Consider the following 27477-nt stretch of genomic DNA (forward strand, 5'->3'; position numbering starts at 1 on the left):
GATGTGGAACACAAACCAATGGTAAATTTAGGTAAAAAGCGAGGCTAAAGGTCGAGCATTCCTATGAAAAACTGGGGACACTTTCGTCTTCTTTCTTTTTCTTTGTTTTAATCAATAGTCTTCGTGATTCTGGGTCGAAATAACCCAAAAGTTGTTGGTTGTTCGAAAAAAAGTGAACCATTTTTCCTGAAAACCCTTATTATTTACAACAGTACCGTAAACTGTAACATATTGATTCAATTTTATTACAGTAGGTATTTCATTAATTTAAAGAATGGATCGAAAAAAAAACAGTAACAAAGCATACTCATTATTATAAGAATAAAAAATTTACTCATGAATAGTTATGTAAATATTTCTACGCCGATGCATGCCGGCAGAATATGCTGACCTAACATCTTTTACTAACCAACATTGTATGTACCATATTCTTGGAAATAAAGTATTGAAATGAATTGAATTGAATTGACCCTATGGAACAAAATTTTATTTGGTGTGCTCTGAGCCGCCGCGCCGGGGCCCCCTAGCCGAGGCGGGGCCCCTAGGCAGTTGCCTACTTTGACTTAGGGTTAATCCGGCCCTGATCACGTGAGATTTAAAAAGACAAGAATTATATTTCTTAGTATAATATATAATAAAACTTGTTATTAATATCATGCGTTTTAAAAGCGTTTGTGAATACTATTTACATTTAACAATTTTCGTTAGAATAGTTTCATAATGTAATAAAGTGTTGTGTTGTTGGAATATTAAGAGTTGATATTTATGTCAAACGTTAAAGTCATATTTTGCAACATATTTGCAATGTCTTAGTTTTATTTGGCTTATTATTAACCGGGCAACTAAAATATTAAACAGGAACTTTCATTGGGCATATAATAATAACATTTGGCTGTGCATTCATATTTTAGCGCCAAAAAAAATATTTTAGCCTCAAATATAAGCATCATATTATTAAAAAACCTGGCAGCAAAATCAAGCCACCTAAAAAAATTACAGGGAACTTAAAGTGATAAGTTAGCGTCTAAAATAATAAATTGGCAACTAATATTGTAAAGCGATCATAAAATTTTTAGTTGTTCACACCTAAGTAATCAACTAATCATAACTGAGCATATCGTTTCAGCTAGGTAGTATTTTAACACGAAAGCAGTTAAATTTAATGAATATTGGTCACTTGGTCTCCAATATATTAATTCAGTTGCCAAATAAATACTTGGTACCTGCCTAAAAATAATCAAAAGCTGTAACGGCATTAAAATACAACTCATATTGATATATTTTAAGGCTCCGTTTTTGTTGCCAAACTATTAATTTTAGTAGCCATTTCTATTTTTTTGTAAACTACCCAAATTCGATTAATTAGTTGACCGGTTAAATACGTGCCGTTTTATTTTGTTCTTTTGGTTACATTATTTTACAATACTTACTTATTAATGGTAATTTTATTCTGGTTTTACTAAATTATCAACCTTTATATTCCTTTCTTAGAATCTTTCAACTTATAATCATTTTTAATATTTTTCGAACTATTTATGTTTATAAGGTATTGATAAATAAAAGCTTTTTTTTAATTTAAACTATTCTAGAGTTTTTTTTTTCTTCAATATGTCTTGATTTTTCATTTAATAACATTAAATTTATTCGTGGAAACGTATTTCCGCTTTCATTTGTTTGAAAGGTTCCAACTTATTTCAAATTCTAATTAAGATAAAAATGTTCGTTTTGATCTTGCCGATTTCTTGCTCTGATTGCTTTTATAAGAAATTGTTTTCATAAAAGAACTTTACTTTCTCATACTCATGCTTTAAGCTTTCTATAACACTAGATAAAAATAATTAATTTAAGATAAAATCTAATAATTTTGATAGGTACTCTAAACTCAGGTTATATTAGCCCAAAAGGGAAATATTTCACACCCATAAAATTTATTTAATCAATAGAATAGGTTTTCCTGAGTGGGCAATTTCGCCCCCTAGTTCTAATATAACCCGAGTTTCAGGTATTATTATGATATATTATAACAATACCGTCAGTGCGAGATGACTGATAACACGACTCAAACGGCCAGATTCTAATTTTAATAAATGTCAAAAATGAGATCTCGATACGATATGGATCGGATGTGTCAGTGTCAAAAGTGACGTTTATGTTTAAAGAAACGTCACTTTAGACACTGACACACCCGGTCCATACCGTCGTAACAAGATCTAATTATTGACATTTATTAAAATTAGAATCAGGCCGACAGTGTCACGCACACCAATGAGCGCAAAGAAATTGCCAAGTACTTTAACTTCTAGCCGCCCAGAAGCCTATAAAAAGGTCTCCAGTTCCATTCTATTTCGAATCTTTATTATAACAAATCAAAGTATTTATTTTGATAAGAGTTGATGCCTGGACGGCTAGAGGGTAACACATTTTAAGATCTGAGTACCGCAAGGCTTGAACCTGAGCCGTGGCACCAGAAAGGCTTAGCTGTTCGGTCAGCGCGCGGCGTACAGCACGGCCACTCCTGCGCACACGGCGGCTAGTAGAGACGTGTGCGACGGCGCCGAATTACATTCGTCAGTGTCGCAGCAGAACGTGCGGGCGCCCCACCATTCTGAAACAAAAAATAAGTTAATAGTGGCCACAAAATGACCACAAAAATTAAGTTAGGTGTGGCCACAAACATAAAGGGGCCCACTGATTTTCAGTCCGCCGGACGGTATCGGCCTGTCAATTAGAACAAAATTTTGACAGTTCCGAACAACTGACAGGCCGATACCGTCCGGCGGACTGTTAATCAGTGGGCCCCTTTAAGTTAAGAGTGGCCACAAAAAGACCACAAACATTAAATTAAGAGTCGCCGCAAAATGACCACAAACATTGAGTTAAGAGTGGCCACATAATGGCCACAAAAATTAAGTAAGGAGTAGGCACAAAGCCAGGAAACAAAATGTAATAAATGTGGTCGTTAGCTTAGGAAATAAAACTTAAAAATAGAGTCAGACCAAGCTAACTCTGCATTAATGTCAATATGACGTTTTTAATGACATTTGATGAAAAGCAAAGTAAGCTTAGACGGGCTCTATTTACCATAAAATATCCCAAAAACTTATGAACAAATACATATGTGTTCAAAACGCGAAAGTTTTAAACTTTTGATGTAGCTATAATATTTACGGTGTATAATAATAAAGCCTAATGTCGCATAACTTTTACAACGAATTTTTACCCCTCAAATACTATAAGTATGAATTTTCAGACATGACACCTGTCGACAGTTTCCGTTTCCAAGAGAAAATAATTTTGTGAAAGTAGCGTTCCTCCATTTCCACCTGAGTTACGCTTACCTTATGTTACCTACGCTTTTCTAAAAATGCTAAGAAACAATTTCGATTTAGGAAAGCCGAATATTGATACACATTTTTCTTTTTATTAAACCAATACTTGAAGTAAGGTCGATCTGGTAATTTAAATACGGCAACCATAAAGGTTTGCCAACTTGACAGCCTTCTTTGTCGATGGGCGGTGACTGGTAGTGGATTTATTTAAATTTGGAACTGGCAGTCACTGTCAGATGCATGGTCTAATAAAACATGGTCTTCTATTCCCAGAGTGACACGGGCCTACGTCACAATAACATTGCCACTTTATTTCAACATAACATGTTACATGGCTACATTATACCTATGGTTAATAAGTTAAAATACTTCTTTATAATTTTATAATTTTCATTTATATGTATTTTATCTTAAATTTTACAATAACACGTCATTTTTAATTATTCGTTAGTAATATCTTCCGATTCACGAAAGAAATTTCAGACGTTCGGGTAATTCTGTTTACATTACTGGCAACACAGGATAGCGCTGTCACATTTGACAATTCGGATCTAGATAACTTCATGCCCTGACCGTCATCCTTGTCGAACGCGTGTTAATTGTTATTTCCTTCTCGCTCAGTGTCAGCAGTCGCAGTGTTTTCCAAACTTTTCACGTCGTAAGCTTGGTAATTAATGTGTAACTGTGAATTAGTTTTTCAAACGTTTGTCTTGTATAGATAAATAAAGTTTAATTTAATACATTAGACTTGTTTTATTTTACTATGTTTCTACATGAAGAACTTAAAATTAATGCCATTAAAATAATTTTCACCGTTGGTTAAAATTCTCCCACATTTTAAAGTTTGAGAACCTGTAAACAGCATGATGACGTAGGCCCGTGTCAGTTAGGTCATACGCGAATCTCGGAATAGAGTACCAGGCGGAGTATATTATTATACCATGGTCAGATGGAAAGAGTGTGTGGGCTGGCATTCCTATAGAGGCAGCCATCAGTAGCGGACTAGCGGATGTCTGTATAGCAGCTGATAAATAGTGAAAAAATACCTGAAAGAATGTTTAGTTATTGACGACGCCCTATCCGTTAGGTCGTCTCTCTTTACAGTACCAATCTTCTTTGTCCTCGCCTTGTCCCATTTCAGTTGGGGTCGGCTCTCCTAATCAATCTTCGCCAGGCCATTCTTTCCTGAGTCGTCTGTGGATCTAATTGGACTGACTTTAGATCTTGGTTTATTTTAGATGTCCACGTGTCTCGGGGCCTGCCTCATCCTCTCGGTGCGGTTTCAATGTCAAGCACTGTTCTCGTCATGTGCTCTTTTGGATGTCACATTACATGGCCGTACCACCTCAATCCAGACTCACATATTTTCTCCGGTACCAATGATAAGGTGAAAATTTATTTATATCTATACACGTCCAGGTCACCCCGACATCCCAAAATTACTTACGTTTTGAAAATCGCACCTCTTAACTGTGCTTTATTAAAACTTAACATGAATACAAATGATGCAGATAAAGACGAAATGTCTTTCAAGATATCGTTGTCGGTAAACTCGTTTAAATTTGAATATCTTTCAAGATACGAAATATATATTCTTAAGATGTTTCCTTTGTATATTAAGGTGATACTGATTGAATTACTTTAGGATTTTATTAGGTATCTTATTTTGAAATAATATTACTCGTGGAAAAAAGCCTATTTTATAGTCTGTATCTCTAGGTATTTAAATAAAAGTAAACAATGTCTACCCTCAAATGGCCCCTTAAGCCTACAAAAGAAAATCTACCTTCAACTGAAGGTAGATGAAAACATTACATGATCAAAATAAATAATGTAGGTTAAAGTCAGGTCGTTCAGTGACAGATCCAGGTGATTTTGTAAAGATACAGAGATACCTACAGAGTAAAGAATAAATCACCAGCGAATCCAGAATTATGTTTAGCTAAACTGATTTTACCAAAATTTTATTCAATATAATGTTTCAATGCTTTGTTTTAAAAACAACAGCGTTGGACCAAATATTTTCCACTTTTCATGGCTCATTGTTAATCTACCAAGACCATGGTTAAGGTCGTATCAAATCCAGTTCAAAAACATAACAGATTGTTAAAATTAAATCTACCGGTCGTAAACTTGGACTCCTGTAGTTTGATCTGTCGGTAATAAACACAGAAGGCTGAATGTCCTAGGTCATAGCTCAATAAACCTTAATACCCAGGTCACTTGGCGCCCATTGGTCATCTGCGAGTGACGTCACAATAGCTCGGGCTGATAGAAATGGAGCCCCAAATCCGGACCGATTCCGCAAATGCTGGCAAGGGACATACGGTAAGAAAGAATGTTAGTTACTATTAAGCCGGTCAAAAATTCAAATTTTCTAACAGCAATAGACAATAATGAATTATAGCAATAAACTGGAAGACCCTATAAGCGACAATATGGATAAACTGTTTTCATAACACCAGCTCCTAAAGGCTCTATTGTTAAAAAAACTGATGATAAAGATTTTGAGTTGTTTTTGTCGGCTTGACTAAAAGTCTATACTGAAAGAGTGATGATTTTGAACAATTAATATTTAATAACGTTCGTTCGTTTGGATTTGATTTGTAAAGGTTGATATTTAGTCGTGTGGTGAAAACTTGTGGCGAAATTTGTTAAGCCATCGCTTCTTAGAAAAATAAAATAAAGTAGGTGGCGATAATAAAACTCTTAACAGCAGTGTGTGTCGGCCATCGCTCGGAGGCAAAGCCAAGCAGGGCCCCAGTCTCCATGAAGCGGCAAACTATTTAAATCGCACTTTATCCCGCCACAGTCTGCACTGATGTGGGGGCTGTGGGGCTCTCTATACCGCAGACGGAGTTAGATTTAAGTCATTTTAATTTTTGTTAATCTTTGCTCTAACACTTTATCATTTGATATTTACCTCAAATTTTGAAGTCACGAAAGTCGGTGAAGGAAAACATCGTGAGAAAAATCTGCAAATAAATTCAGAGATATATGTGTTGCCCTTGTCCCCAACCCGCATTCGGCCAGCGTGACGACTACAGCCCAAACCCTCCCACGCTTGAGAGGAGGTGTGCCCAGCAGTGAAGTTTTTGATTTTTATTAAGAATTACCAATTATTGACGTAAATTTTATTCATCTGACTCTGACAACTAATATGCCAATCAAATTAGGTCCAAAAATAGCATTTGGAGGAATTAATTTCCAGCAAGCTGAAAATAGTTTTAATACTTTAATTTGGTCCTAAATGAATATACTTAATCCGAGTTTGCTCTATCTCATTAATAATAAAAGTCTGGTCATTAAGGCATGGTACACACTTAACTAAAGCCTGACCAATAATATATGATCACGCGCCATATTGCAGAATTTCATTGGAACTAAAAAAAATTATACTAAACTGAACTGTCACCACATACATGAGAAAAAAGCGCCCTCTTGACAATGATCATATATTGAAAAAAAAAAAAAAAAAAAAATGTAATATATGATCATTATTGTCACTCTTACGAACTCAAAACAAAAACGGCCGTTTTAAATTTGGACGCATAGATTGATGAATCCAGCAACATAAAAACTAGTTTGATGTACTATTCAAAAGGTACTTAAATACAAAATACAGTACGTAGCGCCCCCCCTTTTTTAATATATTTCGTTAAATTTAAATAATCACGATTATTTAGCAGTGGCCCTAGTGTGCGCGTTGATGGGATCTTAACTACATACACTTAAAAAATCCTCTCATCAGAAATATACACTAAAATAGTCCTGATATTCCATTTCACAGCAACAAAGACTATAAAATGAAATAAATGACAGCGAACTAAATTGCCGAATAGATCTGAAGAACTAATTATTCATTGCAGGTCACAATAGACTAAGCTCGTATTTTCGACTGAAAGCAACACGAATACGGGCTTAGACTAATGGACCTCTTAGCTCCTTATATTTTATGCAGAACCTTGGATGGACGGATGCCGTTCGAAAACGATGCACTTGACATTTCAGGGCAACCTTTTGTTATAATGAATGTACCCGTTTACAAATTTGTCTAACCCCGCAACAACACAACTCAGCTAACTGAGGACAATTTGTGAGATTTTGAATTTGAAATTTTCTTTTATTTTTTGGAACTTTATTCAAAACTAGAATTTAATTTGTATTGGACAAGTAAAAAATAATGCGTCGTATGAGGAAATAAAAGACTGGCACAAGAAAGAGATGATTGGCGATTACTCCACCGACAAGTGCAAAGCTCTTAAGTTATGATGATGATGAAGCAAGGACGGTCAATATTTCCCAGGCATTCTTCAATAACAAAAGCTATTTAAATCCTAAAATAAGGTCTTCTCTCCAATCTTTTTATTTTAAGCATCTGCCTAATCACTCCACACATACAACCATAATGCTTTTAGCACAATATGCATATGGATGTTATCCATCAGGCATATGATTACTGCAAATCAAAATTCGTAACAACAAGCCTCCTAAATGTCAACAACATTGAAATTCATGCAATAGGCTAAGCTACACTTCACAAATAGAATCACACAATAAGCTTTGTCCAAAATCAGGCCATACTATGCAAATAATCAAATGCATTTCAATTGGCATTTCGACTAAGCGCCATTTTGGATTGGATTCTCTTTGCAGTTTGCAAATGAATGCTTACCGGGATTAGAATATTTGATTTGATTTTGTAACCTGATCACCAAATACCGAACCGTATAAATACTATAAAAAGCGATGTCAATGTCATTAACTCAAAAAAAACAACTGTTTTTTATGGGTGCATCCGATTTAGCTAGAAATACTGTAGTTACTTATATAAATGAAGGCAGTACTAACCTAGTTAACTTAAAAAGTTTTGGAACTATTTTTTATCAGTTAAATGAATTGAAATACTTAGAGCTTTAGTGTTTAGGGTTTATTTTTATATTTATTCAAGAGCTTTTATTTTACCTTATTCATTATGTAATAAATATAGCCTTCGTTAAAAAAATTAAGTTTGCATTACTCACAATACCTGTTCGATGTACTGATATATATTATGTAAGACAGAATATATCCCAATTTGCACGCATTAACTTTCCGGGCAAACTGCTTCGAGCTGCAGGGCGTCTGAGAACAGTTCCCCGTCGCATGGCACTTTCAAGAAAGAACCCACGAGTCTTACTACGAGCACCTACCTGCCGATCTGAGAAATGAGCCGTGTGACGAAACATTTAAGCGCAAATTGAGAAACCTTTTGTAGGATAACCCTCTGTACTCTGTAAATGAGTACATGGAATTGAATTTATAACGACATAATTATGTAATTTTATTTCTCCTCTTAAGTTAGGTTATTTATAATATGAATATAAAAGTAAAATATAAAAACACTTACAAAACAATAAAAAATACATATAAACACATTATAAAAAACCTAACCTAGATTGCCGCCGGCAGCAGGGCTTGGCCCAAGCTGCCGGTGGTCAGGGCCGCAGAGTGAGGAACCGACGTACTATACGCGCCGTGTCCAAAATTACCGCCTTCTGCATCTGACCCGAGAGTCTCTCTAGGTGTTGGTCGAGACTCTTCGCTATGAGACCGTTCGCTGACACAACTATCGGAACAATGATCGTCGAGTCAACATCCCACATGGCGGTAATCTCGTGAGCTAAGTCTAGGTACTTGCTGGACTTGTCCTTCTCGGCCTTCACTGAGATTCTCATCATGGGGGATGGTGACGTCGGCGAGCACTGCCCGGCGCTGCGATCGGTCTATCAGCACGATGTCAGGCTTATTGGCGACAATAGTCCTGTCAGTGATGACAGATCGATCCCAATTGAGTGTGGCACGACTTTATTTGTTATTAAATTGTTGATTTGTATTTTAAACATGACATTTTGTTCTTTTGTTCATTTGTGATATTTTTATCTTTATTCGACATTTTAATGACAGTTACAAATTATTTATGTTGACATCGGCTTTAATGTTAACTTGGTTTATATTCAATTATTTGACATGTTTTTCTTTGTACATAACGATCCTTATTGGGAGACACAATTTTATTAATCTTATTATATTTTATTTTAAATTTATAATGTAATTTTTGACGATCATGATGAGAAGATAAACATAATTTTGACGAATGTAGCAAATTTATAGTGTAATTTTCATCTTGAAATAAAGAAATCTAAATCTAATCTAAATCATTTTTCCAGAATAAATTTTATTCCGAGAGCAAATAGTTTTATAGATTGGCGTATAAGCGGAGCAGGATTTGATGGAAATCAAATAAGTGAACTGACGTGTGTTTATGTTTTACGAGAATTTAGCCAAGGTTGGAAAAGATTTTATGTCTAATCGAATATATTTCCTGAACCGGATTTTACTGGATTTTTAGCGTAATTTACTGCTTACGTAATACAGGTACCTGCAGGAGTATTTTTACAATACGGCCCGATTCAAACTTTAATATACGTCAAATATTAAGGCTAGATACGATAATAGATTAGATAAGTTAGTGACAAAAGTGACGTTTTTTTTTGAAGAAAAGTCACTTTTGACACTGATCGACACATCTAATCCATATCGTATCTAGCCGTAAAATTTGGCGTATCTTTAATTTCGAATCGGGCCGTTAGTTTTCTCAGAAATGCTCAATATACTTTCCATTTGTTTAAGTTAAGTTCTTAAAACATTTTAGTATTGGTAGTAATCTATGAATGTGACCGTCCAAAAAGGTTTACCTATTCTTCTTCTTCTTCTTCCTCGCGTTATCCCGGCATTTTGCCACGGCTCATGGGAGCCTGGGGTCCGCTTGACAACTAATCCCATGATTTGACGTAGGCACTAGCTTTTACGAAAGCGACTGCCATCTGACCTTCCAACCCAGAGGGGAAACTAGGCCTTATTGGGATTAGTCCGGTTTCCTCACGATGTTTTCCTTCACCGAAAAGCGACTGGCAAATATCAAATGACATTTCGTACATAAGTTCCGAAAACTCATTGGTACGAGCCGGGGTTCGAACCCGCGACCTCCGGATTGAAAGTCGCACGCTCTTACCGCTAGGCCACCAGCGCTTCCAAAAAGGTTTACCTATAAATTTTATAATGAAAAAGAAAATAAAATATTTACCTTTTTCACTGCAAGTAGGAACGCAGTCCCGGACCACTGTCAACTCGCTCACATATTTCTGAAACAAACAAACATTTTACAAATTAGGAATCTTACCCATATTAAGTAGGTATTCGAGTATTTAGCAAGAAGACAGGGTACGTGAGCCACCTAAGGGCCCACCAGAGAGTGGATCAGCTACACTCTAATAACGCGAATTAAAAATTCCCTACTCCAGAGTACACAGTCGCTGTGGCCGAAATCGGTCAGGTCTAAAACAGGTTAGAGATTTGATCTGTACGGATATGATGGTAGTTCTTGTCTACGTGACAGCGTGATAAAACGGTGTCCGTCACTTTCTATCCCACGGTGTTAAAAAGTGACAGTTATTTTATCACGTGGATAAAGATGGATAAAGCCATCCATAATACGCTGGCTGGATTTGTTATCGATATGATCTGTCAGCGATAATTGGCATTTCTTCAACCAGCAACGTTGCTGCTGACAAATAAATTCAGATTAAATTCATATCCAATAAATAAATAAATATTTACCGCCCCTTTTTAGTAGTCGGGTGAAATATACTGTATTTAAAATAATGGCCGCAAACATGCAAAAATGACACGTTCGCTTTATCATCATTAACTAAAGCAAACCACACTAAGCTCAGGCTTTATTACAATTGCTTGACAAGCGCAAGCGAGTAGCGCTCTGAAAAACCAGAATACCTAAAGTCTATTTTTTATTCGGTAGACTAAAATGACATTTCATAGTATGAAATGACAGATGATGTTCATACTGTGAAATGTCATTTCAGTCTACCGAATAAAAAAATAGACTTTAATAGGGAATATTACGCAAAACTGCGTAGAGGGTGTCACTAGGCCAATCACATGGCCTAACGTGAAACACGACAATCGAAAGTTCGGTTTCTACCTCTCTATCACTCTTGCCTATTCGATCGATAGAGAGGCAGATAAAGAAATTTCGAATTTTGCGTTTCGCGGTAGGCCACCTGTAAACAAACCGCCTTGATGCATCAATGTCATAGTGAAAACTTGACATAAAACTGTTTGAGGCCTAATTGTTTAAGTTACTCTATGGTTTACTAATCAAATTAGTGCTGCACTCTGGCGGCAGAACATTGCAGTAATACTCCCTATTATGAACCCGATACAGATTTAGGTAACAACTTGTTATGCGGGCTGTACACACTTGTCGAGACACCCCGATACAGGCCGAGAACGAGTGTGTACATACTCCTCCCTTCTCATCTCGCTGTTCCTCGTTTCGTCCCGCGCTTCTCCGATCGGAGCGGTGCCGAGACTCTCGGCGTCTGGCTCTCGTCGAGTGTGTACAGGCGGCATTACGGTTTCGATCTCATTTTGACGACCGGTCTGGCCTAGTGAGTGACCCTGCCTATGAAGCCATTTCGTGCGTAGAGTACGAACATAAGACTTTCACTGTCATTTTTTTGCAATGGATCCCTTGCAGATATTTAATCCTCAAAACAAACCGGATCGACTGATACCATTAATAAAAAGTTTTCACCTAGCCGTTAAATAAACAAATCTGGATCACTTGTAGAAATAAATATACTGACAAAGGGACCCGTTTTCTTTGCTATTGAGTGTAGTTGTTTCGTATCTGGAGCTCACTTTACACTGGCGTCCACGATCTGGAGTAGAATGAGAAGCAAAACATAAATTAAAATTAATTCGCTTTTTAATGAAGAAAAACTACGAAACTGCATTATTCCCGGTGGTGTAATAGTGGGTTTTAAAATATGAACTTATTTTACTCTCGGCTGCTTTCAAATTTTGAACTTTATTTATAAAATTAATTGTAGGGTATAAATCTGGGCTACGGACATAATGTTTATAGAAGAATTTTCATTTATTTCATTTAACGCATGTTTTCTTCGATGCATATGATACCTATTAAAATTTTATATGTTATAAAATCATAAATAAAATAGGTAGGTATATAAAAGGGGTATCATTCCAGAAACTTTCAATCTGATATAAATATAACTATTTATAAGTCTTGTAAATGTGTAATTACTTACTAACAATCGTATGGATATTTATGTCTCAAATAAATTGATTGTAATTAATTGAACTGATAACTTTTAAATCATATTACGTACCTCTACAATTTTCATTTTTCGAAACGCCCGTACGATTGTTCTTTTAAACCTAGGTACCTTACAATAGCTTGGAAACTATTTTATCTTCAACATTGAGAATATTTCAGCATGGAATTAATTAGCAAATAGTACCCTGAAAGCAAATATTTCACGAAACTCCAACTATTTCAGTGCAGTGTTTAACAACTGTAATTCCTGAATATACAGTAAAATAGCTGCAGCGTCGGTTTTCGGCCAAAAAACGAATTTCAACTTGAAATTCTTTAGGCTAAGTATTTTGGTAAGTACCTACGTTACGATATCAAAACAAAATTTGTAAAACAGTTTTGCATGATTCACGCGGTTTGTTTCATTGGACTTAAATATATCGGGAGCTCGAAAACAATATAAAAGATAATCACGGTTCATATCCCGGTCGATACAAGCTAGTGAAAATTTGTAAAATACGAATGCTTTTCTTGGTCAGCAGATACAAAAATCCAAAAATTTCACTAATCTACTCTAAAAAATTAAAAGTTTATGAAACTTTAAAAATGTTTTAAATTGCCGGCGTGACCATCCAATTTGAACAGGCCAATTCGAACTAGCCCCTGATATCAAAATAATGATGATGATGCTGACCGATTTGGCCACAGCGACTTGTGCTCTGGAGTAGGCAATTTTTTAATTTGCGTTATTGACTTATTAGGGGTGATTTAGACGATGCGAGAACTTGCATTCGAGTTTCATACGGTACCGTTCCGTACCGTTTCATCGGTCGGTTGAATTGGACGTAACCAACAGTCCGCAATGTAACTAAAATCGCATGCGAGTTCGCGCGCCGTCTAAATCAGCCCTTAGAGTGTAGCTGATCCATTCTCTGGCTCACGTCAGGCTACAATCAAAATAATATTGGATTAATATTGGGATCAAATCAGTTAGCTGGCATTCGCGCGGGCGTCTCGCTCGTAGGTACTAATACAAGTAGTAGGTAAGTAGGTACGAACAAGGCCGAGCGAAAGAACGCACGAATGTCAGGTAATTGATATATTCCAATATGATTCAAATATAATTTTGATGTTAGGTGCAAGTTCGAATGGGCCTGGAAGTTTCGTTGGAGTCTGTTAGGAAAGTTCTTTAGCTTTCGTTTCAGTGAGTCGTTAAAAAGTTGCTTTATTCATCGGTTCTTAATTTAACATTGTTTTCTCTTTGACATCATTTTGGTCTCTAAATCTCAATAAAATTGTAAATTCTTAAGAAATGTTTCAAGATCTATAATATGTAGGTGTCTGATAAGTTATTTGTGATCATTTGTAATAATATTTTGGATAATCATGTACAAAGTAAGTACTTTTTTTCTCCCTCTTCAAAACACGCAATTCGGCACCTACTCGTACTCACTCACATGCATTCGCATGCTAAACTCATATGAACTAAAATACCAGTTTGCAGGATATTCATTCGTCATCTTCCTCGCGTTGTGGTAAAATAAGGAATGAGACTGAAAACTTTGTATACCACCCATTGTACCCTTATTTATGCAAATAAATATTTTTGATTGATTGATTGTCCCGGCATTTTGCCACGGCTCATAGGAGCCTGGGGTCCGCTTGGCAACTAATTTCAAGAATTGGCGTAGCCACTAGTTTTTACGAAAGCGACTGCCATCTGAGCTTCCAACCCAGAGGGTAAACTAGGCCTTATTGGGGTTAGTCCGGTTTCTTCACGATGTTTTCCTTCACCGAAAAGCGACTAGTTCCGAAAAACTCATTGAATACTCATAATAATAGCTTGAAAACTATTTGACCCTGAAGGCTACGTGTTTAGGATGCCTTCCGAAAGTTTGGGATGCTCGTGTCCAAGTTTACCATTTAGTTTGAGAATCTTTGGAGCTTAGGATCAATCACCATCAATGATCCTGTCAAGAAATTGACAAATTGACGCTAGAACGGACCGGGTCCGGGCCGAAGCTTCCGGCACTTCAGTTTTCTATAGAAAGCATCATGTGATCACCTATCACCCTTCATAAAAAAACTAGGTGTTGAAAGCCCGGACCGTTCCAGTATAAGTCATCCTTATACAGTTTACCTAAACCATGTAAAAGAAAACCCTTATGAAACACCAATCGAAACATAAACAATGTATGAAAATGATGAAGTGATTTTTCGTCGTATCTGTCATCCGTAGATTTTCTCGTCTGTCTATAAACTATTGCCATCTTGGTCTACCTCTTTTTGTTGACTCCATATTAATGCGTAGATCATCAATTAATCCCTCAGACCTCAAGCACACTTCTTCAGGGGACTCTTGGGCAATTACTTACACTAATTGATGGTGTCAGCGTTCAGCAAACGTATCTCGAGTTTGGTCCGCAATTTGAATACATTAGGGATGTCGTTAGGGTAATGCAGGGGGTGGGATACAGATTACAACGGTTAGGGCAATTTGTGTGCAAAACGCAATTGTAAGTAAATTAACTTTGACTTTTTTGAAAAATTCGACCATTAATTTGGCAGTGTTCGTCATGACATAAATAATTAGACTTAGACCCTTTTTTTGTATCTCTCTCTGTGGTCGCTCCCTCATGACTGAGGATCGTGGTCATCGGTGGATGTGGATGCTCCACACCTGGTCTTTATGATCTGCCTCCAACGGTGCCTGTTCATCGCGTCTCTGACAACCGAGCAAAAGTTGGTTGAGGATGGAGCCCCTTTTAATTGATCGCTCCATCTTGTTGGAGATCGTCCTCGGCTTCGTTTGCCCTCCGTGTTTCCAACAATGATCAGCTTTTCAAGGCTTTCATCTCCCCTCCTCATTATGTGGCCGAAGTAGGACAGTATGCGCTGCTGGCAGACTGTGGATAGGCGAGTCCGGACACGATTTTTTTGTATAAAGTCATATAATTTTTCCGAACAGGAGTTATAAAGGCCCATATGAGGCAGGCCGGCAGGCCGGCTTGAATTCACAGTACCTACCTTGACTTTTATGAGGCAAATTAAGTAACATAGCGGAGAAAATACAACTGACGATCATCTATTTCCGCGTACAAGAAACTTTATCAAAAAGATACATACCAGTAAATACAGGATAAACGAAATCCAAGCAAATTATAATAGGGGAGCTGACTGCTTAGTCAAATCAGTTTCTTTTTTCGAAATGTCAAACGATTAGCCACTATGGAAATACACAACACTGACGTCACGGTCAAGTTACCAACTTTTTATAGTTCTTTCGGATTTATTAAATAAAAATTGTGTCTGAAGATAACTACGGTCTAGGTTTTTCTAATATTTTTCCTGAGCTTTATTTCCTGCATGATGTGAAATAATTTATTTTAAATACAGAGTACATCCCTATTAGATGATAACTGGCTGTCGTTTCTACCAGTGAGTATTTTTCATATTAAAAAATACTCACTCGTAAAGAAAAGTATCGATAATCACCGCACGTCGAAACGGTCTTTCAGCAGCTTGGAACAGCGGTAAAAGGAGAAGCAAACTTTCTGTATCCAAGAACCAAGAAGAAGAAGTGTACCTATCTGTGACCAAGACACGAGCAGTTTCATGTTCCAAACTTGTCGCCTATCGAACCCTCTATGCGATGTAATATTGTTGTGATTCTATTACTGGGGTATGGATATTGGATATGTTTATGATAACTGGCTTTGTTTTCTATTCATTTTCTTTAGGGGCGGCAATCAATTCAAGTGTATGATTTCTGCGTGTAGTCCTGTGTTGTTGGTTGTCAATAGATAATAATATTATATAATAGACAATAATATTGTCAATAAATATTATTTATTTGTTTGTTTATCATTCGTGTTGTGTTGTAGTTGACAAGATAATAAGTACTGAGGGCCTACCGCGAAAAACGAACGCTAATTGCGGGCATCTTTCTCTTTTCCTCCAGCTAAGGCTTAATTACAGTGACAGAGAAAGATGCCCGAGAATTTCGGTATTCGCAGAAGGCCCTGTTATGATTGAAAGGACCGAATCTTGATTCGGTTCCTAATGAAGTGATCTTGAAAATATTATATGAGATTTAAAAATTCATTTTTGAATCTATGAGTTCATACATACGTGTTTCCCCCTAGAAGTTCATTTCAAAACTAGGCCCTGACTAAATTAATTTTGTATTAAGCTGAAACTTCTTGCGCCGATACGACAATTTTTTTTTTGGGCCAGGGCTTTTTTATATTACACAAAAAATGTATATTATTGCATGTTATTTTAAGACAAATTATAAAGTATCTCTACCACCTTTTAAACAGCTCTAGGGCTGATATAAAGCTTTCTATCTGCAAAAAAAGATATATTTCTTAAAAACTCACTTTAACCTCTTTGAACCCTACTTTCGTAAATATTTCGTCTTTACTATCTAGGGCAGAAAATAAAATATTCTTAACCTATAAACATTCTTAAGGTCCCTTCAGGCATGTAACTCAAGAGTTAACAGAAAAGGGACCCTCGGGTGTCATGACGGTTTATGAAGACATACATTTTGACAGTATACCCAGTGAGTGGGGTCCATTTGTTTCCCATAAAGTTTTAAGTCATAATCTATTGTTTGTCATATTATCGTTAGCCAAAAAAACTGAAACCGTTAACTTTTCAGGATTTTCGTAAGGTTATTCTATAGGTAGATAAGTTAGGTTAGGTTAGGTTTGTTTTATGGAAATCCTGAAAAGTTACCCGTTTCTGAGAAAAACCAATTATAACTAACGAAAATTCGGACAAACAATACATACAATAGAGACCCCCAGTGAGTACCTACCTGCTTATTTCAATTTGTACGGTCAAATAAAATATATGTAGGTCGATGTAAAATGAATAACAATATCACGTTGAGTATGATTGCGACAAGTTTTTATCGTTCGTTTTGTTGATTGATATCTTTTGATTACGAAATGCTGTATTTTTTTACAATACCTATAAAATGTTATTTGCTGCCAAAGATTTTATCAAGGTAAGAAACGACGAAGCAATCCAAATAGACACTGATTGAAACTTTCTCGATTTTTACACATTATGAAATTGTACAACGGGACTTAAACGTCGGAGTAAATCTTAAAACTTAAATACGCGATTAAGTACCGTTGATTCGATAATTCGAATACAACTGAATATATCATTTTGTAAATTACCTGGTAAGTACTGAAAAATCAAGGGAACTTTACGAGTTGAAATATTTTAGATACAGCAGCAGCAGTAGTCATTTTGCTAAAGGTTTTTTTTTATATACAGGATGAGTAAAAAATAACTACATTCCCGTTGCCAGGGAGATTTTGGGATTATACTGAGCAACTTTTACTATGGGACCAACCCCGAAATCGCGAAAAAAAATTGCCCTTTTCATACATTTTGGCTAGTCTGTTTTCTATGGGAGGGTATTTTTTTTTCGCGATTTCGGGGTTGGTCCCATAATAAAAGTTGCTCAGTATAATCCCAAAACCTCCCTGGCAACGGGAATGCAGTTATTTTTTAGCCACCCTGTATAGGAGCAAACGAGCAGACTCATCGCCTAATGGTAAGTAATTACCATCGCCCTGCAACATCAGAGGGCTACAAATGCGTTGCCGGCCTTTAAGATGAGATCACACCTTTTCTAAGAAGGTCGTAAGATTATTAGATAGAACGAGGTAGGTAGGTACATTATTCGCTTCAAGGGAACGTAATAAAAAAAAATATAGTTTATACATAAAAACTGCTGCAACACCTAGTTTTAGATGCATTAGTCGTAATTAAAACTATCGAACCCCCCATAATTATCAACAATAACCTAACTATAAAAAAACGTAAACCAACACAGATAAATATCAACTGAGCAATTTGGTGCACGCCAGTGTACGACACGGAACACCGGTTTTTATTGAAATCGGTCTGAAAAAACTGATTTATCGAAGCAGAAATAATACACTGTCGAGCATTCCGGGCATGTTTGCACACAAGTTGTAACTACGAGCACGAAGTTATTTTATGCCTCTCGCGGATGGCAATAGAACAGAGGGGCTACCGCGAAAACCGATATTGGCTAATTGCGGGGATCTTTCTCTTTTACTCCAATGAAGGCGTAATAAGAGTGACAGAGAAAGATGCCCGCAATTTGCGAACTTCGATTTTCTTGGTTATAGCCCAGAACTCCTAGTGTAAATTTCATTCGATAAGGTGACGAGCGTTCGCGTTTGCGTTATGTCTATTTTTGTATGGGATTTTGAACACCGCGCCAAGCGGGACGTTTTTGAAACTCAGAATCCCATACAAAATGACACTTACGCAAACGCGTGACGTCACGCTGTCGAATTAAATTTAAACTAGGGGTACAGGAAGTCGAATCCAATTTAAAAATAAGTTGTTATGGCTTTGAATTGGTTTTGATATTACGTTGACTATCGTCTTAGTGATTGGCTTCTATCCCTTCAAGTGGCGGTCAACCCGTGAATGGTCGATGCGAAAACCAGTGAACTGTCATCCACCAGTGAGTAGTTAATGAGGTGTTGATGTATTTAGGGGTGAAATTGAACGCATTTAAGTATAGTTACGCTCTTCTAGCGCCCAAAATTAGGTAGCGAGTTAGAGAAGGATAGCATACCATAAGAAACACAAAAACACTTGGTATAAAATTTGTTGGTGAGGACCATTGATTCGGGAGCGACCGCCTAGTCCGAGGTCAGTCTCGTTTTTAAGAGGTTGTTTTGTAAAAGAAATTGTATCTTAGGTCCCTTTTATTGATTAAATCTTAAAGATAAAAGTCTTCCTTTGATAATTAAATAGCAATTACCTCCAATAATCAATTAGTTTTATGGTGCTAATCATTTTTAACAAGGAAGCTGGAAAACTGTCATTCTTCCGGAGTTTGATTACGTCTGGCCAAATGTATAAACATTAGAATAATTTAATTGCTATATTCAAATATCAATAACGCTGATTCTAACAATATGTGATTTAATGTACTTTCCAACATAGAAAAGCTTAAATCGACGATTTTGTAAAATTTTCTTAATCTGCGCTGACCACCCACCGGGGCCCCGCCACTTGACTACTTGTCGCGTTTTCGCTGGCGCCACTTGAAGGGCTATACACCAATCAGCGCGAGCGATTTTCGAAGTTGTACGAAAATGAGATCAAAACCGTAACTAATGTTAAATCTGAGAAGACGTACAAAATATTCTATTTAATTTAATTATCCCCCTTATTCATAAAACTTTCCGGGACTGATTTAGTTAAATCATGTTTTGTCCCTTTCTTACAAATACATAAGTCAAAACGACAGATAAGGACAAACGATTATTAGCTAATTGAGGTTTGTAACGCGTTTATGAATAAGGGAGTTAGTGTCTAGATAGAATATTTCTTTGCAACATTAGATGTAGGTAGTGTATAATTATTTTCTATCGTATTTTCTCGGAAACGTTCGTAATGCTACTTCAGTCAACCTCAGTACTTTTTGTAACGAGATTCACTGAAATAGCGAGACACGTTCGAACATTTCCGTGAAAATACGATGGAAAATAAATATGCACTACATCTATTCTGTAGAGTGTAGAAGTCCGTCTTGGATGTCATGATGTCCGGTTTATAATATGGTTTCATTTCCCTCGCACGTCGCTTGCATGTCACATGTCATTTGCCTTATTGTGTGGCGCCGAGTATCAGTATGGACTCGAGTCTGCGGTATTGCAGCCGTAGGTGACTTCAAGAGTGGTTTCAGATGTTTTTACTAAGACTCCGCTGTCCGTCCGTCCGTCCGTCCGTCCGTCTGTCTGTCACCAGGCTGTATCTCACGAATCGTGATAGCTAGACAGTTGAAATTTTCACAGATGATGTATTTATTTCTGTTGCCGCTATAACAACAAATACTAAAAACAGAATGAAATAAAGATTTAAGTTGGGCTCCCATACAACAAACGTGATTTATGACCGAAGTTAAGCAACGTCGGGCGGGGTCAGTACTTGGATGGGTGACCGTTTTTATAGATAATGGTACGGAACCCTTCGTTTGCGAGTCCGACTCGCACTTGGCCGGTTTTTCAAATGTTTCTAGGTGAATATATAGGTTAGGTATAAAAAAGGCAAAAAACATACAAATTCACGTCTTGCACTATTATTTTAATAAAATTGGATGTTTTATTTACTCCCGCAGCGGACGAAGCATCAAACTCCAGCAGAATAACACATTTCACTTTGTCAGTCCCTTTGCATATCCGGTTCCCAAATTTCAAGCTAAAAGCCGCATTAGAGTTAAGCAGGCACTAACCACATTCATTCACTAAAGGTCGTAAGCGCCTTAAGGTTCGTAATCACTTAAACCCTTTTGTAAACACGACGACCGCAACGTGTAGTTACAAAAAGACATAAGCGCCTTGAATCTACTAACAAGTTACGGCTTTTAGTTTTAGCAGAACGGTGCCAACGTTCCTTAATTTAATAGTCGTAAGCGCCACGTTATTGCTATAAACATAAGACTTTATAATAAGGGTGGCAAGTACAGGAGAATGCACTAAGCTGGGATAGTGGTTTTATTTCAAGTAACGACTTTAGTGGGTTGGGGTCTTACACTTAACAAGCTGCATATTGCATTTTGAAAAACGGGAATGCAGAACGGGAAAACCGCGTAAAAACTCATTTCTCGTCTAGTTAGACTTGTCGTGACATGGCCGCGAGTGGCGTGATTATAACGTGTCCACTTTTTTCATGTTACAGAATACCTGGACATAATTAATGATGTTACGAGTGGCCTGTCCTGTCTCTATTTTTGCAAGATTAAAATGTTCTATCCGACGTGTCAAAATGACTAGTCAGTTGCACCGAGAGTTTTGTCTATATGTCGGCGGCCGATCGTAATATCCGTAAGATCATATCCCGTCGCTGTGAAGATATTTCCGACATCCGTGTGTGGCCAAAATCGAAGAATCTCATTGCCTAAGGTTCAGAACTAATAATTAAATAAACGGATTAAGCCAGCGCCGTATTTACACGGCTACGTCCCTGCTGACTGTACTGTCGTTTCTATACTATTAGCACTATATATAATACTTATATTTATCTTCTATACATCTCGCTCGCACTAATATGCGAGTACGAGCGAGATGCATAGAAAGTAAGCTACGTTCTCGATAGCGTTTATGTCAGTGCCAAGCTGGTGGTAAGCGGCAAGAGAATATTTTGAATTGGATTTTAACTCCACTTTGTACAAATAGCAACACTCTTAACTGTACATCGGTGGACCTTATTTCAAAAGGCTTATGGTCCACCGATGTACAGTACAGTGGGCGATGGTACAGTCACCTGCAATAATATGTTACGCAATGAAGGCCGAAAAAATATCTCATCATCTTCCTCGCGTTGTCCCGGCATTTTGCCACGGCTCATGGGAGCCTGGGGTCCCCAGAGGGTAAACTAGGCCTTATTGATATTAGTCCGGTTTCCTCACGATGCTTACCTTCACCGAAAAGCGAATGGTAAATATCAAATGATATTTCGTACCTACATAAGTTCCGAAAAACTCATTGGTACGAGCTGAGGTTTGAACCCGCGACCTAAGGATTGAAAGTCGCACGCTCTTCGCTAGGCCACCCAGCGCTTCGCAAAAATATCTGACACGATATTATTTGTAGAACCATAAAAGCGTGTGACATATTTTTGCGGCCTTCGAAGAGTAACATATTATTGCAGGTGACTGTACGACTGGTAGCACACACTTCATTTAGCACTAACTTTCCACTATATATCACCCAGATTGAATCTTACCGATTGATCACTCGATTACCCAGTAATCGATTACACGGTATCCGATTATTATGTAATCGATTATCGCCGGCTGACTAAGTCGGATGGCGATATATATCGGCAGCAGAAGTTAGTTATTGAATAGAGTTGGGGAAAGAGCCTGTTTAATAGTGCTTATAAATGCTCATTTATGGACCTTTTTATACCTACTCATTGTAACCGGCCATGTTTTTTATATGATAGTCAGCAAACCAGCAGATACCGATTGGGAAGCGGTCACCGTCGCCCTTGGACATTAGCAACATCAGAAGAGCCATTTACATATGTGTTGCAAGCCCTTGAGAACGCAGAATACCTGCTTCTTGAAGAATCCCATGTTGTAGCGCAAAGAAAATACCTCAGGAGATATCTTACATTATTTCACATTCTACAATATGTTCTGTCTGGGAAGAAACGAGCGAGATGCACGCTTACTCTTGGTGTGCCATGTATTTATGTGTGTATGAGCTATGCTCCTTTGGCATGTGATAGTTGTGTCGCGATTTATAGACAAAAGATATACAATATTTGACCTTGGATATATTTGATATTGATGATTGCATTCTTCTTCTTCCTCGTTCCCTCAATGCTGAGGATCGCGACCACATGCAACATGTCTCCACTGATTGCGGTCATAAGCCAAGTGGACTGCACGGTGCAGGCTACCGCCACTCGCCTTCTTCATGGCGTCAGACCATCTCTTACGAGGCTCACCCTGAGCGCGTTTACCATTCATTCGCCCCAAGATGATACACTTCTCCATATCATGCATTGATGATCTCATAATGTGGACTGCACGGTGCAGGCTACCGCCACTCGCCTTCTTCATGGCGTCAGACCATCTCTTACGAGCCCCACCCTGAGCGCGTTTACCATTCATTCGCCCCAAGCTGATACACTTCTCCATATCATGTATTTATGATCTCATAATGTGGACTGCACGGTGCAGGCTACCGCCACTCGCTTTCTTCATGGCGTCAGACCATCTCTTACGAGCCCCACCCTGAGCGCGTTTACCATTCATTCGCCCCAAGATGATGCACTTCTCCATATCATGCATTGATGATCTCATAATGTGTCCGAAAAATATAAGGGTTCGTTCATGGCATGCTTCGGAGAGCCGTGTGGTAATACTAAGTTCTTCCAAAATAGAGATGTTAGTTCTTCTAGCTGTCCAAGGTATACGCAGCAGTCTTCGCCAACACCACATTTCAAAAGCGTCAATCTTAGCCACATCACAGCTTTTCAGGCTCCAAGTTTCGGCACCGTACATAAATATCGAGAAGACAAGAGCTCGAACCAATCGCACCTTAGTCGTACGTCGAATACCTCTGTTCCTCCAGATCTTGTCAAGGTTAGCCATAGCACTCTTAGCCATACCAGCTCTACGGCGTATTTCGTCAGTGCTGCCACCGTCGCAGGTTATTAACGACCCAAGATACACAAACTCGCTGACTTTTTCGTAGTGGCGGAGTACGTCGGTAACTGGAAGTATATTTGCCCTATCCACTACCATTATTTTAGTTTTAGAATGGTTTATCTTAAGGCCCAGCTTAGCGCTCTCATCTTCAATTCGCTTCAAAAGAGCCGCCATTTCTACTTCACTAGGCGCAACTACTGTAGTATCATCTGCATACCTGAGGTTACTGACCAATCGACCTCCAACTGCAACACCTCCTTCCCAGCCGTCAAGTGCCTTCCTCATAATGTATTCGCCGTACAGGTTAAAAAGCTTGGGTGACAGAATGCAGCCCTGACGGACGCCCCGTTCTGTGTGGAAACCGTAGCCACCCAGTTTAAGTTCATAAATATTCTGTATTGCGCCAAACACCAGGATTAGAAGTTTGAACCCGGGACCTCCTGCTTCGTAGGCAGAGCTACCACCTAGGCTAAGAGGCCGTCAAACAATTAAAAATTAAGTGTTTTATTACAAGTAAACTCCATATCAATAGGCTGACCTACCTGAAACATCCAACCTCACTTCCCATATTATAATAGGTCGGATTACTGTAATGCCTAAGCAGATCATATCTCGTTTAAATCCTGTGCGTATCACATACTATAGGTGTATACTTACAAGGCATATCGAAGATATTAATCGTACTTGATTGAACCGCTGAGAGTTAAATATAGAAGCAGTCAGGTGAAATCAGAAACTATAATAATATATATGGGTTCGTGAATATTAAAAAATGTATTTAAAAGAAAGAAAGAAAGATAATACATTTATTTACGTCAAACCAAACCAAACCATTACAAACAAGACATAGATCAGATGGACGTTAAAAAGGAACCCCACTCAGCGTAATGCTACGGTAAGCCGCAGCGCTGAGTTTTCAGTGGGGACTGGTGACCTAAGTGACCTAACTTATAATATTTGTAAAAATCTTATATTTTATTAATTTGCAGATTATCCGCTCTTAATGCGTATTGGATAAAGAAACTCAAAATGTCTCCAATTATAAAACAGACCGCAAAGCTTCCATTCTCAAAATCTGATAGCACTTGAACCTAATTTAAGCTTTAAAGTGTAATCCTCATAGCGCTCTTGGCGTACTTACCTTTGGATTTATATTAAAATTACGGTTATTTATTCTGGTAACAAGAAACATCATTGAACCTCTTGTTGGCTAATTACCGTGTTCTGACGGATTTTATTTTCTTAACAGTCACATGAAGCTAACCGCCCCTAATTCATAATCATCGTCATCATCTCAGCCATAAGACGTCCACTGCTGAACATAGGCCTCCCCCTTGGACCTCCATACGTACCGGTTGGAAGTGACCCGCAACCAGCGTCTTCCGGCGACCTTAACAAGGTCCTCTGTCCATCTTGTCATCTTGTGGGTGGACGTCCTACGCTGCGCTTGCTAGTCCGTGGTCTCCACTCGAGCACTTTTCGACCCCATCGGCCATCTTTGCCGCTCATTATAAAACAACAAATAACATGAAATTTTACATGAACATTCAAGTAACATAATTATATCGTTCCTTGAGAAACATAGTGTAGGTATCGTTTTATTTCATTCATTAATTCTTTTAAAATTATTTGTTCCGTCCAGTGAGACTATTTCGCCAGTATCAATAAGGTATTAGGAGCTAAATACGACGACTAAAATTATACGGTTAGTACAAGACTGTACGGTAATTTTATTAGCTCTTGTAAAGCGATAGCTGGACTTTACAAGTAGCACGTAGACTACCGGCCGTTGACTCCAAAATGGTGGTTAAACTCATTTCAAGATTCATTCTCCATTCACTGCACACTACCACATTAGTTTACTGTATAATAAGCTACCGATATTACACTTTAAACAATATTAATGAGCAAAAAACAAAGGAATTAATCACGACGCGTGACTATCAAGATGGCGCTCGAACCGGAAGCCCGTTTTATTTCTGTCTATCGATAATAGCTCTTAACTGGACTGTAATTTATATAACTCCCGTAAATATTCATCGTCAATAACCGACACCGTTACAGGCAACAAATTTAACCGAATCTCTTGGGAGATATAAATTATTGGCTGTCAGATTACGTCAATCCGGTTTTAGATTTATCTCGCATCTCAATCTATGGGTTGTTTACTAAATCGAGATATTATGTACGTTGATTATTTGATTATTTTCAGGCCAGGCCTGTTCGTTCGCACAGATATTTGTATCAAAATGAGTTAGCTGTCTTTCATTTCGCTCTGACGTGTCCGTAAAGCCTGACCAGTAATATATGATCATTGTCAAGAGGGCGCTGTTATTCTCATGTAGACAGTGACCGTTCAGTATAGTATGAAAAAAATTGTTCCAGTGACATTCCGCAACATGTTGCGTGACCATACTCGGTCAGGCTTTACATTAATAATATTTTATCACTTTTGATACTCGTAGTTGTATCTCCTACTAATTACTCAAAAAGGCGTATACTTACTCTATTCGGAAGCCTAAATATTTTCACTTGTTTTATAAAGTGTTTTTTTTTTACTTTTTTTAATTTCCGCACACCAAATTACTGTTTTCATTGTCTCTCACAAATGGGAGCAAAACTACTGTTCAAAGGAAAAACGCCTGTCCAGTAATATATGATCATTGTCAAGAGGGCGCTGTTATTCTCATGTAGAGAGTGACAGTTCAGTATAGTATGAAAAAAATTGTTCCAGTGACATTCCGCAACATGGTGCGTGATCATATATTCGGTCAGCCTTTACATGTATTAGTACGAGCAAGACGCCCGCGCGAATGACATCTAAATTATAGGTATGATTCCAATATGATTCAAATATTTGATGTTTGATGTCACTGCACGTTAGAATTGGCCTGTTTATTCCGCTCCGATCTATTATATAAAACCAATCAATTTTCGTTAGTTTAAACAAGTTGGTCGAATCCTTAAATCACATCGAGTGACTCTTTATTCCGAATGCCTTTGTTTCGAGATATTGAAATTAAATTAAAGGAACAGTCAATTATGTTTTATCTGACTTGCTTGAGACGAGAGAACTTGAAATATATAATAGTTAGCCTTAAATATGTAGGTACTTAGTGGCATCTCATTCTAAATACTAAGGTACCTAAAATAAAAGCTTTTTGTAATAATATTTTATCACTTTTGATACTCGTAGTTGTATCTCCTACTAATTACTCAAAAAGGCGTATACTTACTCTATTCGGAAGCCTAAATATTTTCACTTGTTTTATAAAGTGTTTTTATTTTTTTATTTTTTTTTATTTCCGCACACCAAATTACTATTTCCATTGTCTCTCACAAATGGGAGCAAAACTACTGTTCAAAGGAAAAACTAACGGAGAAAAGAATATTATTTTTCTTTTGTGCCACTGAGGTAAATAATTTTAATAATCCCGCCCAAGAAGCTGGTGCGGGTGGAAACACTGAAAATAATAGGTTTTTAAGACTAAATATTTTAAAGAGAGATATTAAAGAAGACTTTCTTATATTGTTCCGCCTCTTGCTATCTCTATTGAACGCGCATAATTTATTATTGTTGTCCCGCTCATGATACCGGTTGTCAATGTCACTATATGAGCTACAAAAATCTTTGTGGAAAGCGTCTCTTCGTTATAAATATATTTAAATGTTGCACGCTGCATCGTTAAGCAGGAGCTTTGTCTAAATATTGTTTGTCCGTGTACACAGCT

The 27477-nt window shown here is 37.5% G+C and overlaps 1 protein-coding gene across 1 annotated transcript in view; it reads right to left on the bottom strand.

Moving 5' to 3' along the window:
- Nucleotides 1-2224: 2224 nt before the first annotated feature.
- Nucleotides 2225-27477, bottom strand: part of LOC134801056 (uncharacterized) — a 101608-nt gene continuing 76355 nt past the window's right edge. Inside the window, exons 3-4 of the mRNA XM_063773584.1 lie at nucleotides 10456-10513; nucleotides 2225-2605 (exon numbers count right to left, since the gene is read on the bottom strand). Coding sequence (XP_063629654.1) covers nucleotides 2487-2605; nucleotides 10456-10513 — 177 coding nt within the window. The 3' untranslated portion in view covers nucleotides 2225-2486. The remainder of the gene's footprint in view (nucleotides 2606-10455; nucleotides 10514-27477) is intronic.

The sequence above is a fragment of the Cydia splendana genome, chromosome 21, assembly GCF_910591565.1.
Source record: "Cydia splendana chromosome 21, ilCydSple1.2, whole genome shotgun sequence".
NCBI lineage: Eukaryota > Metazoa > Arthropoda > Insecta > Lepidoptera > Tortricidae > Cydia > Cydia splendana.